At 56.5% G+C, this 14,048-nt stretch overlaps 1 protein-coding gene across 3 annotated transcripts in view; it reads left to right on the top strand.

The window, feature by feature from the left end:
- The first annotated feature begins 1,251 nt into the window (after positions 1-1,251).
- Positions 1,252-14,048, top strand: part of LMTK3 (lemur tyrosine kinase 3) — a 29,039-nt gene continuing 16,242 nt past the window's right edge. The window contains exons 1-11 of one of the 3 annotated variants that reach the window (XM_045380860.2): positions 1,252-1,355; positions 3,327-3,439; positions 4,348-4,481; positions 4,768-4,918; positions 5,429-5,505; positions 5,972-6,090; positions 11,948-12,035; positions 12,360-12,508; positions 13,142-13,226; positions 13,300-13,421; positions 13,559-13,708. In XM_045380860.2, coding sequence (XP_045236795.1) covers positions 1,348-1,355; positions 3,327-3,439; positions 4,348-4,481; positions 4,768-4,918; positions 5,429-5,505; positions 5,972-6,090; positions 11,948-12,035; positions 12,360-12,508; positions 13,142-13,226; positions 13,300-13,421; positions 13,559-13,708 — 1,196 coding nt within the window. In that variant the 5' untranslated portion in view covers positions 1,252-1,347. Of the gene's footprint in view, positions 1,458-3,326; positions 3,440-4,347; positions 4,482-4,767; positions 4,919-5,428; positions 5,506-5,971; positions 6,091-11,947; positions 12,036-12,359; positions 12,509-13,141; positions 13,227-13,299; positions 13,422-13,558; positions 13,709-14,048 lie in introns of all 3 variants that reach the window. The other 2 variants (XM_045380859.2, XM_045380858.2) reach the window with 2 other exon arrangements.

Genomic DNA, 14,048 nt, shown 5'->3' with positions numbered 1-14,048 from the left:
TTGTTTTCTTTTTTTCTTTCCTTACTTTTTTTTTTGAGACGGAGTGTTACTCTATCGCCAGGCTGGTGTGCAGTGGCGTGGCAATCTTGGCCCACTGCAACCTCTGCCTACCGGGTTCAAGAGATTCTCCTGCCTCAGCCTCCTGAGTAGCTGGGACTACAGGCAACTGCCACCATGCCCGGCTAATTTTCGTATTTTTAATAGAGACGAGGTTTCACCATGTTGGCCAGGATGGTTTCGATCTCCTGATCTCGTGATCCGCCCTCTTCAACCTCCCAAAGTGCTGGGATTACAGGCGTGAGCCATCACGCCCGGCCCCCATTTAAAAAAAAAAAAAAAAAAAAAAATTGCTGATTGCCACGGAGTATTTTTTGTCTTTCTTTCTTTTCAGAGAGTGACTTTGTTTCTGAGACCACCGAGGATCTTGATATCACCCCTGCTAATGGCTGGGCGCTCACAGTTTGAAAAGCTCTAGGGAACCCCCTGTTACTCCCCAGACAAGACCCACTCCATCCCCACCCTGACTCAGAGGTGCCTGGCAGTGCTTAAGCCCTAATGTGCAATTATTCCACTCGTGGCTGCTTTCCTTGAATCCTCGAGACTTCCAGAAGTTGAGGGAACACGTCTCGCTTGCTTCCTGCTGCGGCCCCAGCTTCTGGCCCAGCGCCTGCCTAATCACATAGTGGGTGCCTAATAAACGTTTGTTGAGTGAATACATGAACAAGCGAGCTGGGGCCAGAGTCAGGACTGCAGCCCCGCTTGTGCCACTCCCTAGGACTCGATAATTCTGCTCACGTCACTTCCAAAGACCCATGCAGCGAACCCTCCCTCGGCTTCTGCTACCCGCATCCAGCCGCGGCTTAACCTGAGCCTCCTTACTGGGTTGAGCAGGACTACATTTCCTACAAGTCTCAAGGCCAGGACTACACTTCCCATAAGCCTCTGCTTCCGCCAGGTTCTGTGCCCTTCAGCCACCGGGGCAGCAAATTGCGTCTTTTCTCACTCCCCGCCCCCCGATTGCATCCCCTCCACCCTGCAGCCCTTCCGTGCGCCCCCTCCCTCCCGTGATGAACCTGCCTCAGTTTCTCCAATGAGACACCCCGAAGGCAGCCCCTTTCCCCTTCCCCTGAGCCCCCAGATGAGGAGGGCTGCGCTCTGCGGGGAGTGTGCACTGCCCGGCCGGTGTGCGCCACGGCTGCGCGTTTTGGTGGAAAGCCCTGGGCCCCTGCTGGGGGGTTGGGGTGGGGGGCTGGGTCGCCTGCGCCGAGTGTTGCTGAGGCTGCGTCTTGGGTGCGCAGCTCCGGCCCAGCCTCACCCAGGGGAACGCCTCGCAGGTGCTCACGGACGATGGAGAGGTCCGCGCCCAGGGTGGGAGTCCGCGCTTCCGGGTGTGTCTGCAGCTCGGGGCGCTGGAGGGTGGGATGTGACCCCGAGACGGCGGCGGCCTGGCACGTGATGTATGTGTGTCCTTGTCTGATGTGTCGGTGTCCCCGATGGACCGGGTTCCAGTCCCAGCTTTGCCACTTCCCGGCTTGTGTGCCTTGGGGCAGGTGACTACCCCGCGCTGTGCCTCAGTTGCCTCATCTGTACAATGGGCATGATTTAAAAATACCTGTCTCAGAGGGCGGTTATGAGGATTGCAAGGTAATTCTGTACGTGTAAAACGCTGCGGACCATACCTGGCACAGACTAAATACTCATAAGAATAAATACATTAAATAAACTATGATCATGTATCTTTTGTATGAGGCAAGTGCTGTGGTTGTGTAATGTCTGCGAAACCTCACGGGAAACGTGGGTATTTGCGATCCGTGTGACTGTGCGCGTGTCTGTGTCTGTGTTGTGGGTGTGTGAATCTTTGTATGTGTTATGTGTGCCCGTGCGTGTTTCTGCATGTGATGTGTGACTGTGGTGGGGTTCTGTGTCTTTGTAACCTTGTGTGAAAGGTGTGTGTATTTGTGATGTGTGTGTCCAAGTCTGTTTAGGTATGTGATACATGCATCTCTGTGTGTCTGTGTATTTGATCTGTGTGCCTATGTCTGTGTTTATGTATAGTGTGTGACTGTGTATATGTGCATGTTATATGTGTCTGTGTATATCAGTGTGTGGTGTATTTATGTGCATTTTTGCATGTGATTTATGTAGCCCTGTGTGTATGAGTTGTGTGTGCCTGTATGCATGTGTAGGTAATGTGTCTGTATGTATCCATGTGTGTGAAGTGTGTGTCCGTGTGAATGATGCATGTTACATGTCCATATATATGCATGTGTTACGTTTCTGTGTACTCACGTATGTGATGTGCCTTGTCTCTGTGTAGCTGCTGGGTCCGTGTCTATGTTAGTTCATATGATGTATGTGTCTGCGTGTGTCCATGCAATTGCTGTCTGTGCATGTCCATGTGACATGCATGTATGTGATACTTGTGTCCGTGGGTATTCTTTGTTGCTCATTTGTCTAGGGGCTCTCTGCGTGGCTGTGACTGTGAGTGTCAGCATGTCACAGTGGTGTCCGTGGGGATCTTTGTGCTGTGTGCGTCTGTGGATTTGGGGCTTTACTTTGTCTGGGGCATGTGTGGGTCTTTGTGATGCTTTGACGTTCCTGCGTGGCCGGGTGCATCTGTGCTGGAAGCCGGCCTGCCTGTGCGTTTCCAGTGCGGTCCCTGCGTCTTTGTGTGTGACGTGTACGTGTCCCCGTCTGCTGATGGCTGTCCACCTTTGTATGTGATGCGCTTGTCTATGAGGGTCCCTGCGACGTGTGTCAGCTGTGTGTGGGCTGCGCGTGCCTGACATCTGCATCTTGGCGTGTAGCACATGTGTCCATGCTGGTGGCATGTCACAGCGGTGTCCGGGCCAGGCACCCGTGGGCCCTGCCCCCCCTTCCCCCTCCCCGCCGCAAGCGTGTGCCAGTCCCTGTCTGTCCTTCCCCCTCCCATTTCCTCCCCTCCCTCCTGGCAGCCAATGCTACGGGGGAGCCAGTTGCCATGACGACGCTCCATCCTCCCTCCTCCCACCCTTCCTGTGACAGGCTCTCTGCTCCCCCAATCCTGGCTGCCCTCGGGGGCGGGGCCCTCTTTCTCGCCCCCCCCATCCTACCCTCTCCCCCCCACCCCAGCAACCCCGGCTCCCCAGCTCCTCTCCTCTGTCCGCCTCTCCATCCCTTCATCCGTCTGTCCCTTCAAAGAGGGGGAGGGGGGTACCTGAGCCAGCAAGCAGCCCCTCCCTCCCCCTGTCCTGCGTCTCCTGCCCCTCTCCTGGGCCGGGAGGAGGCCAGGGTCGCGCGGGTCCCCATGGCTGGGGGCTGAGGGCCCGCCCCCCCCTCCTCCCCAGCCGCCACCACCTCCACCTCCCTGCCATCCTCGACAAGATGCCTGCCCCCGGCGCCCTCATCCTCCTTGCGGCCGTCTCCGCCTCCGGCTGCCTGGCGTCCCCGGCCCACCCCGGTGAGTCTGTCGGGCCATCCGTCTGTCCGGCGGCCCCCACCCGCGCGGCGGCCTCGCTGTCTTCCCAGGGGTCTGTCTGCAGGTCCTGCCCCGTCACCTGGTGCGCGTCTTCCCGCAGCCCAGCCGGGCCCGGAGCGACGGGGACGGTGCCTCTGTCAGCAGGGCCTGTGGGAGGGAGGCTGAGGGCTGGGTGGGGAGGGGGCTCCGTTTGGGCAACATGTGTGTATGCGTGCACGCATGTGTTTGTGCTGGTGTGTGCAGGAAGCCGGGGAAGGATAGGGCCTCTGGGAGAATTGGGGGCAGAGGACAGGAATACTATTTCTAAGGGGGACACAACACGAGAGGCTGTCTCTGGCTTCTGAGGAGATCCAGGGCTTGCGGAGTTCCCTTCTTTGGGTCTCGGGCTGGGGATAGAGGACATCGGTGTGCGCCAAGCGTCCCTAAAAGAGACAGATCTTAACCCCACAAACTGGGGGGTTCCAGCATGGGGCAAGAATCCTCTCCCAGCCTGCAGCTTAGAGCTCGTCCTCCTCCCCAATGAGGGGTAATGAGGCTGTCCATGGGAGCGTATTTTAAATTCTGCAAGCTCCAGGCTTCACTATTACTCCTCTTTCCTTCAGCCCTCACTGGAATTCATCCAAGCCTGGGGTGAGGGGATGGGGTGGGGTGAGGTGGGGGGGGTCCCAGTTTGGGACCAGAGGAGAGACCCCACCCCCAATCCAACCACTTGGGAAGGCCCCAAACTACAACTCCCACAATGCCTTGGGCCACTCTGCACCTCTGCCAAGGGACCCTGGTCGCAGAGCATCATGGGAGTTGTAGTCCAAGACGTGCCGGGACGGGAGGGGGCATGATTCCGGTATCCAGGGACTTGAAGCTGGGACCCCAGCCCAGCCCTGTGCCCGCAGATGGATTCGCCCTGGGCCGGGCTCCTCTGGCTCCTCCCTACGCTGTGGTCCTCATTTCCTGCTCCGGCCTGCTGGCCTTCATCTTCCTCCTCCTCACCTGTCTGTGCTGCAAACGGGGCGATGTCGGCTTCAAGGTGAGGTGCATGAGGGGATTCAACCTGGGGAGGAAGACTCCAGCAAGGCCTTTACCCCCAACACAGGTGGTTGGTGGGGAGAGGGGGGCAGTAAATCCGAGAGCACCTTCTAGCTTGAAGCTATGGCAAGATCTGGAGCCTTGGGATGGAGAAATAGGGGGATGGAAATTGGGTTGGGACTGGGAGACAGTTACAAAAATGAAGGGGAGACAAACGTAAGAGAAAGACGATGGCGTGTCTCTCATCCCTGCGTTCTCCAACTCCTCCTCGCCTCTCTCGGCCCCAGGAGTTTGAGAACCCTGAAGGGGAGGACTGCTCCGGGGAGTACACTCCCCCTGCGGAGGAGACCTCCTCCTCACAGTCGCTGCCTGATGTCTACATTCTCCCACTGGCTGAGGTCTCCTTACCAATGCCTGCCCCGCAGCCTTCACACTCAGGTACTGCCCCACACCATGACCGGAATCCCATGGTGTCCCGGGAAAGGCCAGAAGATGTTGAGTGTCTTCCTTTAGGGGCTGGGGCGGTTGAGACCAGGGGCAGCCAACGAGAAAGGCATAGGTGGGAGCCCCGGAATCCTGGAAGCAGCCTATGGGAAGGCAGACAAAGATCATCTTGGTGGTAGCCATTGCTTAATCCAAAACCAGATTTGGGGATTCTTGTGGGGCAAGCAGTGGTGAGATTAGCATAGAGCACAGTCTCAGAGGCAACCAATGGGAGGCTGAAATCACATCATAGGAGCTTGGGATGCCAAAGGGAAGGACTGATTGGATGCTGGAGTCTTGCGAGCAGCCAATGAGGAAGCTGAGATTCTGACATGGAATGTGGGTGGCAGCCAATGAAAAGAGAGTGATGTCTGCTCTGACCCCAGTCCCCACTGACTTGGGGTGTGTTGGTGGCACTCGGGAGGGGGGAGAGGCTCAGGGGCTTTCCCCTCTTGCCCTCCCCAGACATGACCACCCCCCTGGGCCTTAGCCGCCAGCACCTCAGCTACCTGCAGGAGATTGGGAGTGGCTGGTTTGGGAAGGTGAGTGGGCTGGGGAGGGGAGGCAGGGCTCCATGGATCCGAGCTGTCCTCCTGTTCTGTGTCCACACCCCTGCTCTCACCACTTCTCATCTATCCCTCGCCTCCTCCCCATACCCCCTCAGCCTCCCATTCCCCCTCCGTCCACCTCTCACCGGCTCCCACCCGCCCCATCCCCGACATCTGTCAGTCAGCGCCTCCCTCCTCACTCCATTGACCACTCCGCCGCACCACCCGGCTCTCCACGCGTCCGTCCGTCTGTCCATCCTTCCATCCGTCCCTGCGTCCATCGGATTCTGGGCCCGTGAGTGTCTCACCCCATGTCTGGTGTGGGTCAAGGGTGGTGGGATGTGGAGGGAGAAGCTGGGAAGGAGCCGGGGGTTGGGAGCTGTGTGGTGGAGTGGAGCTGGTCCCAGGGGACGGGGCTGGGGAACTGGCACTCGCTGACTCCTGGGTTCCCCTTGACCAGGTGATCCTGGGAGAGATTTTCTCCGACTACACCCCTGCCCAGGTGGTGGTGAAGGAGCTCCGAGCCAGCGCAGGGCCCCTGGAGCAACGCAAGTTCATCTCGGAAGCCCAGCCCTACAGGTACTGGGGGTTTTTCAGTGGGTGTGTGCCTTGTTGAGGTGACATTCAGGAGTGGAAGGAGCGCTCTATGGGTCAAACGTGGAATCTACCTCTTCCCAGCTGTGCAGCTCTGGCAGGAGAACTTCCCTCCCTCAACCTCAGGTTCTTCCTCTGGACCGAGCTAAGGGTGGGAAATGAGAGGCAGGATGGTGGAGGAGGTGGGAGCACAGAAGCTGAGCTAGAGGCCTGTTCCTCTCCCCTCTGAACCTCCGGATCTTCATCTGGAAAGTCAGTCCAAGAAGCCCTAGTGTCCTCATGAAGTGGGCAGCTGAGAGGATGTGAGATTCCCATGTTCAATGTTGGGTACCGGCTGGTGCTTCCCTTCCCCAGGCCACAGACTAGGTTCCTGAGCAGGCCACTGTGGAGCTCCATCCCTGCCCTGCTTGGTCTCTACTCCACTCTCAGTGCTTCTAGGATGGTGTCTAGGTAAACACTTGCCAGATAAATTCCTTGTGAAGTAGTGAGTTCCCTGTTTTGGAAAGGGTGTGTTCGCAGAGACCCCTTATCAGAGCAGTTGTAAAGGTGGGCTTTACCCTGAGAAACACATCGGGTCTTGGCACTCCCTTGCTCCAAAACCTCCCATGGCTCCCAACTGCCTACAGGACACATCCACATCTGCTCCTCCTGACAGCCCACAGGCCCTGCAGAGTCTGACACAGTCCCCTTCCTTCCATTGTCCCCCTCACCCCAGCCACCCTGGCCTCCCCACTGACCCTCCCCACGGAAGCCTCTTCCCTGCCCCAGCGCATTGCTCCTTGCTATATCCTTTCTCTAGAATGTCACTCCTTGCACACCCCTAGGTGTGGATGGGGACCCTTCCCTTCCTCAGGCCTCAGCTCAGAGACACCTTCCCTTACTCCTCTCCTCCTTCCAAAGAGGGGCCTGGGATGCTCCACCCCGTCATGGTGTGTGTTTTCTTCATAACCCGTACCCCAGGTTGTCACTGTATCATCTGCTTACTTGCTTATTGCCTGTCTCTCCCTAAACCTGTGCCAGCAACCACTGGCCACATATGCCTATTACATTTAAGCTAAGATGGGCAAGGTGGTATACGCCTGTAGTCCCAGCATTTTGGGAGGCCAAGGTGGGAGGATCACTTGAGGCCAGAAATTGGAGGATGCAGTGAGCTATGGCTGTACCACTGCACTCCCACCTGGGCGACAGAGCAAGACCCTGTCTCTATTATATAAATAAATACATAAAATGTAAGCTAATTAAAATGCAATCAAATTAAAAACACATTTCCTCAGCTACCCTCATCATATCTCAAGTGCTCGATAGCCACCTGTAGCCAGTGGCTCCCCTGGTAGGCAGGGTTGGTCCAGAACATTTCCACCTTTGCAAAGCTCTGTTGGACAGTGCAGGTCTCTACGAGCAGCAGCTCGGGGTCCGTCTCGTTACCCCAGCACAAGTGCTGTTGGCTCTCTGTAGACGTTTGCTGAGCAAGCCACAGACCTGAGATGAAATCCCAACATTCCCATCATTACCAGCTGTGTGACCCTAGGCAAGTCACTTCACCTCTCTGAGCCTCTGTTTCCACCTGGATCAAATGGGGATCATCATCCTGCCTAGCAGGTTGCTGGGAGGATTTGACAGCAGAGCGGCCGGCCTTGGCCAGATTTGTGGGTGTACAGTGAATCCTGGCTTCCTCCTACAACAGCCGCCCCAAGTGCCGGGAACTCCAGCCACTGTTTAAGCCTCACACATGGCAGGAGCCTTGTGAACACTTTGTTGGGCCGGGTACGGTGGCTTTGTCGGGCTGGGTGTGGTGGCTCACGCCTGTAATCCTAGCATTTTGGGAGGCTGAGGTGGGCAGATTGCCTGAGCTCAGGAATTGGAGACCAGCCTGGGTGAAACCCCATCTCTACAAAAATACAAAAAAATTGGCCAGGCACAGTGGCTCACACCTGTAATCCCAGCACTTTGGGAGGCTGAGGCAGGCAGATCATGAGGTCAGGAGTTCGAGACCAGCCTGGCCAACATGGTGAAACCCTGTCTCTACTAAAAATGCAAACATTAACCAGGTGTGGTAGGCGGGCACCTGTAATCCCAGCGACTTGGGAGGCTGGGGCAGGAGAATCATTTGAACCTAGGAGGTGGAGGTTGCAGTGAGCCGAGATCACACCACCACATTCCAGCCTGGGAGACAGAGCGAGAAAACAACAACAATAACAACAACACTGTTGCACAATTCTTCCGCCAAGCAGGAGCAAGAGACCCTGTTCTCCTGAGAAGGACACACAGCATAAACAGCAGAGCTGTGGTTACACACAGGCAGTAGACGGCTGGGTACCGGGCAGCGGCCCCACAGCACACAAGTGGCTCTGCCTCCTGCCAGGCACCCAGTAGGAAAATAACTAGTAAGTTACTGTGCACCTACTCCTGGCCAGACCCTGGGCTGCAAGCCTGAAATATTCTCTTCCTCCTGCAGACTTCCAAGCCAGTACTTCTCTCCGCATGTGTTTATTCAGCATCTACTAGCCTAGGCACCGGGGACACAGGCAGGAAGACACACCAAATTCTCATCCTAGGAAAGCTCACCCCCTAGTGGAAAAGGCACACAACAGATAAATAGAGACTTTTTTTCCTCCCCAAGGCTCACTTTAGCCTTGAGCTCCTGGGCTCAAGTGATCCTGCCTCAGCCTCCTGCATAGCCACCAGGCCTGGCTAACTTTTATTTTTATTTATTTGTCTTTTTTTTTTTTTTTCAGATGAAGTCTTGCTTTGTTGCCCAGGCTGGAGTTCAGTGGTGCAATCTCAGCTCACTGCAACCTCTGCCTCCCGGGTTCAAGCGATTCTCCTGCCTCAGCCTCCCAAGTAGCTGGGATTACAGGCACCCACCACCACATCTGGCTAATTTTTTGTATTTTTAGTAGAGACGGGGTTTCACCATGTTGGCCAGGCTGGTCTCGAACTCCTGACCTCAGGTGATGCACTCACCTTGGCCTCCCAAAATGTTGGGATTACAGGTATTTTTGTTTTGTTTTGTTTTGTTTTGTTTTTGAGACAGAATTTCACTCTTGTTGCCCAGGCTGGAGTGCAATGGCACGGCCTCAGCTCACTGCAACCGCCACCTCCCGGATGCAAGCAATTCTCCTGCCTCAGCCTCCCAAGTAGCTGGGATTACAGGCATGCAGCACCACACCTGGCTAATTTTGTATTTCTAGTAGAGACGGGGTTTCTCCATGTTGGTGAGGCTGGTCTCGAACTCCCGACCTGAAGTGATCCACTCGCCTCGGTCCCCCAAAGTGCAGGGACTACAGGTGTGAGCCACTGCGCCTGGCCTCTTTTTTCTTTTTTAATTGTACAGATGGATTTTTACTATGTTGCCCCAGCTGGTCTCAAATTTCTAGGTTCAAGCCATCCTCCTGCCTCGGCCTCCCAGAGTGCCAAAATTTCAGGTGAGAGCCACCATGCCAAGCCATAAATCCATTTTAAAAAGAGAAACTGTCAGCCGGGCGCGGTGGCTCACACCTGTAATCCCAGCAATTTGGGAGGCCGAGGCAGGCAGATTGCCTGAGGTCAGGAGTTCAAGGCCAGCCTGGTCAACATGGTGAAATCCCATCTCTAATAAAAATACAAAAATTAGCCAGGCGTGGTGGCACATGACTGTAATCCCAGCTACTCAGGAGGATGAGGCAGGAGAATTGCTTGAGCCTGGGAGACGGAGGCTGCAGTGAGCCAAGATTGTGCCACTGCACTCCAGTCTAGGTGACAGAGCAAGACTCTGTCTCAAAAAAAAAAAAAAAAAAAGAGAGAGAGAGAGAGAGAGAAACTGTCAGAGAATGACAAGTACCATGAGGAATTGAGGCAATATGTGACAGAGACAGGGCCCACTTTGGACAGGACCATCAGGGAGGCTGGGTTGATCTGGAGGAGTTGGCCATGCAAAGCACCATGGGAAATGCAATCCAGACAGAGGGAACAGCAGGTGCAAAGGATGTAGGATAGGAAGAAGCTCATGGAGAGTGAATATCCCTGGAAATACAGTTAGAATGCAGGGTGAAGGCTGGGCACGGTGGCTCATGCCTGTAATCCCAGCACTTTGGGAGGCCGAGGTGGGCAGATCACTTGAGGTCAGGAGTTCAAGACCAGCCTGGCCAACATGGTGAAACCCCGTATCTACTAAAAATACAAAAATTAGCTGAGTGTGGTAGCGTGCACCTATAATCTCAACTATGCAGGAGGCTGAGGCAGGAGAATCACTTGAACCTAGGAGGCAGAGGTTGCAGTGAGCTGAGATTGCACCACTGTACTCCAGACTGGGTGAAAGAGCAAGACTCTGTCTCACAAAAAAAAAAAAAAAAATGCAGGGTGAAAATAAAATCAAATAATATGTTGCCATTAAAACAGTAATTGCTAGGATCTCAACACATACCAGCTTTTCTCAGATCTCATGAAATTCCTCGGAGGAAGTTGCTGTCTCTGTCCCCCTTTTACAGATGAGGGAAACCGAGGCAGGGAGCGGCGAAGTGACTTGCCTGAGATGACACACCTAGGAAAGTGGGAGTCAGGGTTCAAACCCCCCGAGTCTGACTCTTTCCCACAGCGTGAGGGTAAAGGGGGGTATCCAACCTGGTATTGCGGGGCAGCGAAGCTTCCAGGGGAGATGATGTTGAGGCAAAGGCCTGGGGGTGCCAAGAGAACTCCGATCAGAGGAGGGCGTTCTGCAGAGAGAGAACCATAGGTGCAGGCAGGGCATGGTGGCTCACGCCTGTAATCCCAGCACTTTGGGAGGCTGAGGTGGGCAGATCACTTGAGGTCAGGAGTTTGAGACCATCCTGGCCAACATGGTGAAACCCTGTATCTACTAAAAATACAAAAATTAGCCAGGCTTGGTGGCGTGCACCTATAGTCCCAACTACTCGGGAGGCTGAGGCAGGAGAATCGCTTGAACCCGGGAGGTGGAGGTTGCAGTGAACTGAGATCACTCCATTGCACTCCAGCCTGAGTGACAAGAACAAAACTCTGTCTCAAAAAAGAAAGAAAGAAGAAAGAAAGAAAAGAAAGAAAAAAAAGAAAAGAAAAGAGAGAGAGAGAAAACTGTAGGTACAACGGCCCGGGCCTAAGCAAGGGCCTGCAGGTTTGGGAAACCCACATAGGATAAAGCTGACTCCTGGGCCAGCCTGAGGGGCAGGAGGAATAAAAAAGCTGGTGCTCTATCCTGGGGTGCTGGGGAGCGACAGAGGGTTGTGTGCGGTGAAAAGCAGGTCAGGGGCAAAGGGAAGGGTAGAGACTGGAGCCAGGGAGGCCAGGAGGAGGCTGTGGGGATGAGGAGGAGAAGACTAAGAGTCAGGGGCAGGAATGAAGGTGGAGGTGAGGTGTGAGGAGGAAGAAGAGGTAAAGGGCTCCCTGGGGATCTGGCCCCAGGAGCAGGTCAGTGAGGGCCATCCAGAGATGGGGATCTGGGGAAGGACTGGGGTGCGGTCAAGGAGAGAGACTCTGAGGTGAGGAAACAGATCAAAAAGGTAAGAGTGGGCCAGGCTCAGTGGCTCACACCTGTAATCCCAGCACTTTGGGAGGCTGAGGGTGGATCGCTTGAGGTCAGGGGTTCGAGACCAGCCTGGCCAACATGGTGAAATCCCGTCTTTACTAAAAATACAAAAATGAGCCAGGCGTGGTGGCGCATGCCTGTAATCCTGGCTGCTCAGGAGGCTGAGGCAGGATACCAGCCTGGGCAACAGAGCGAGACACCATCTCAAAACAACAACAGCAACAAAAAAAGGGTGGAGGCAGCGGTTTGGCTGTGCTGGGAGGTTGGGGCTGGATGAAGAGGAAGGGGCTGTCTTCCCAACCCAGCCGCCTCCTCACTCCACAGGAGCCTGCAGCACCCCAATGTCCTCCAGTGCCTGGGTCTGTGTGTGGAGACACTGCCGTTTCTGCTGATTATGGAGTTCTGTCAACTGGTGAGGGTCTTGGGGGGTTGGGGAAGGGCAGAGGGGAGAGCTGGACGGGGCCGGGGCCAAGCCTGGTGCCCCTGGGCTTCGTCGTCATCATCATCATCGTAGATGATGTGTGGCATGAGTTAACATTTCATGAGTGCTGACTGTCCTGGGGGTTGCCCTGAACAAGCAGGCAAGATAGGCTGTGTTATTACCTGCTGCAAGCAGCAGGCGAAACTGAGGCTCAGAGGGGCTACCCAGTGACAGCAGAGGCCATTCCATCCTCTGGGCGGACTGGCTGGAGGCCTGAGCGACTGGTGCTGCTGACCTTCTTTGCTTCCCTCCCAGGGGGACCTGAAGCGTTACCTCCGAGCCCAGCGGCCCCCCGAGGGCCTGTCTCCTGAGCTACCCCCTCGAGACCTGCGGACGCTGCAGAGGATGGGCCTGGAGATCGCCCGCGGGCTGGCGCACCTGCATTCCCACAACTACGTGCACAGGTGGGCGGGCCGGGGAACCGCGGGAGGAGCTACTAAGGGAAAGGGAGAAGGAGGGGAGGCTGCAGGAGAGGGGCTAAAGGAGGGGCGTACCCATGACTGGCTGACACAAAATAGGGACGAACAGAGGAGGGTCTGGAGGAGGAGGGGCCAGGAGGGGAATGGGAGGAACCAAGTGAGGGGGAGGCAGGGTCAAGTGATGAGGGGGGGCGCCAAGAGAGGAGGAGGAGGAACCAGGGGAAGGGGAGGGGTCAGGGGAGGAGGAGGGATCAGGAGGGGGGAGGGGCCATGATAGGAGGAGGGGCCAGGAGAGGAACGGAAGGAGCCCGGGGATTGGGGCGGGGGGAGGCAGGGCCACGTGACGAGGAGAGGGGCCGGGAGAGGAGGGGGAGGAGTCAACAGAGAAGTAGGAGAAGCCAGAAGGGTCAGATGAAGAAGAGGAGCCAGTGCAGAGGAAAAGGAGAGGAGACTTGGAAGAACCAGGGACGGGGAGAAGACAAGACAGCAGGGGAGAATGAAAGCAGTCAGAGGGGAGAGACAGATCAAATGGAAGGGGTGGAGTCAGTGTGAAGGGGCGGGGACAGGGCGTGGCTGGAGGGCTGCCCCTGCGCTCACCTGCTCTCATTCTTCCCGCAGCGACCTGGCCCTGCGCAACTGCCTGCTGACCTCTGACCTGACCGTGCGCATCGGAGACTACGGGCTGGCCCACAGCAACTACAAGGTAGGGCTTCCTTCCGTCGGGGTGGGGGCTGTGGGGTGCGCTGACTCGCCTGACACCGCCCTGGTTCCCCCAGGAGGATTACTACCTGACCCCAGAGCGCCTGTGGATCCCGCTGCGCTGGGCGGCGCCTGAGCTCCTCGGGGAGCTCCACGGGACCTTCATGGTGGTGGACCAGAGCCGCGAGAGCAACATCTGGTGAGGACCACGGGCCGCGGGGGCCGAGGCAGGCCAGGAAGATGGAAGGGTTACTAGATGCCACCGGGTCTACAGATGGGGAAACTGAGTCCTGGGCGGGTCAGGGCTGGGCTCTGACCTCTCTCTGCTCTCTGCAGGTCCCTGGGGGTGACCCTGTGGGAGCTGTTTGAGTTTGGGGCCCAACCCTACCGCCACCTGTCAGACGAGGAGGTCCTCGCCTTCGTGGTCCGCCAGCAGCACGTGAAGCTGGCCCGGCCGAGGCTCAAGCTGCCCTATGCGGACTACTGGTGAGGGCTAGCCCACTCGGGGCTCCTGGCCTGCCGCACCCCACCCAGGATGGTCCCAGCTCCCCGTCTCGTTTCCCACATCACCCACATCCCGTTTGCCCTCCATACCCCTCAAGAGTGAAGAGGAGCTGTCCCCCCCATTTCTGCCAGCATCTGCTACTTGCAGGGGGACACAGGCAGGGAATGGCAGAGCTGTGATTTGAACCCACTTCATCCTAAGAGACCCCTGCTTCTTACCTGTCTGATTCCAGTGCTCACAGCCCAAACGGGGACACCACCACCCTCACCAGCTGTTCCCATCTGCTGCTGTGTCCCCTCTGCCTCCAGGTCCCTGTTACCC

This window comes from Macaca fascicularis, chromosome 19 (genome assembly GCF_037993035.2).
Source record: "Macaca fascicularis isolate 582-1 chromosome 19, T2T-MFA8v1.1".
In the NCBI taxonomy this organism is placed as follows: domain Eukaryota; kingdom Metazoa; phylum Chordata; class Mammalia; order Primates; family Cercopithecidae; genus Macaca; species Macaca fascicularis.
This window is presented reverse-complemented; position numbering and strand designations above follow the sequence as displayed.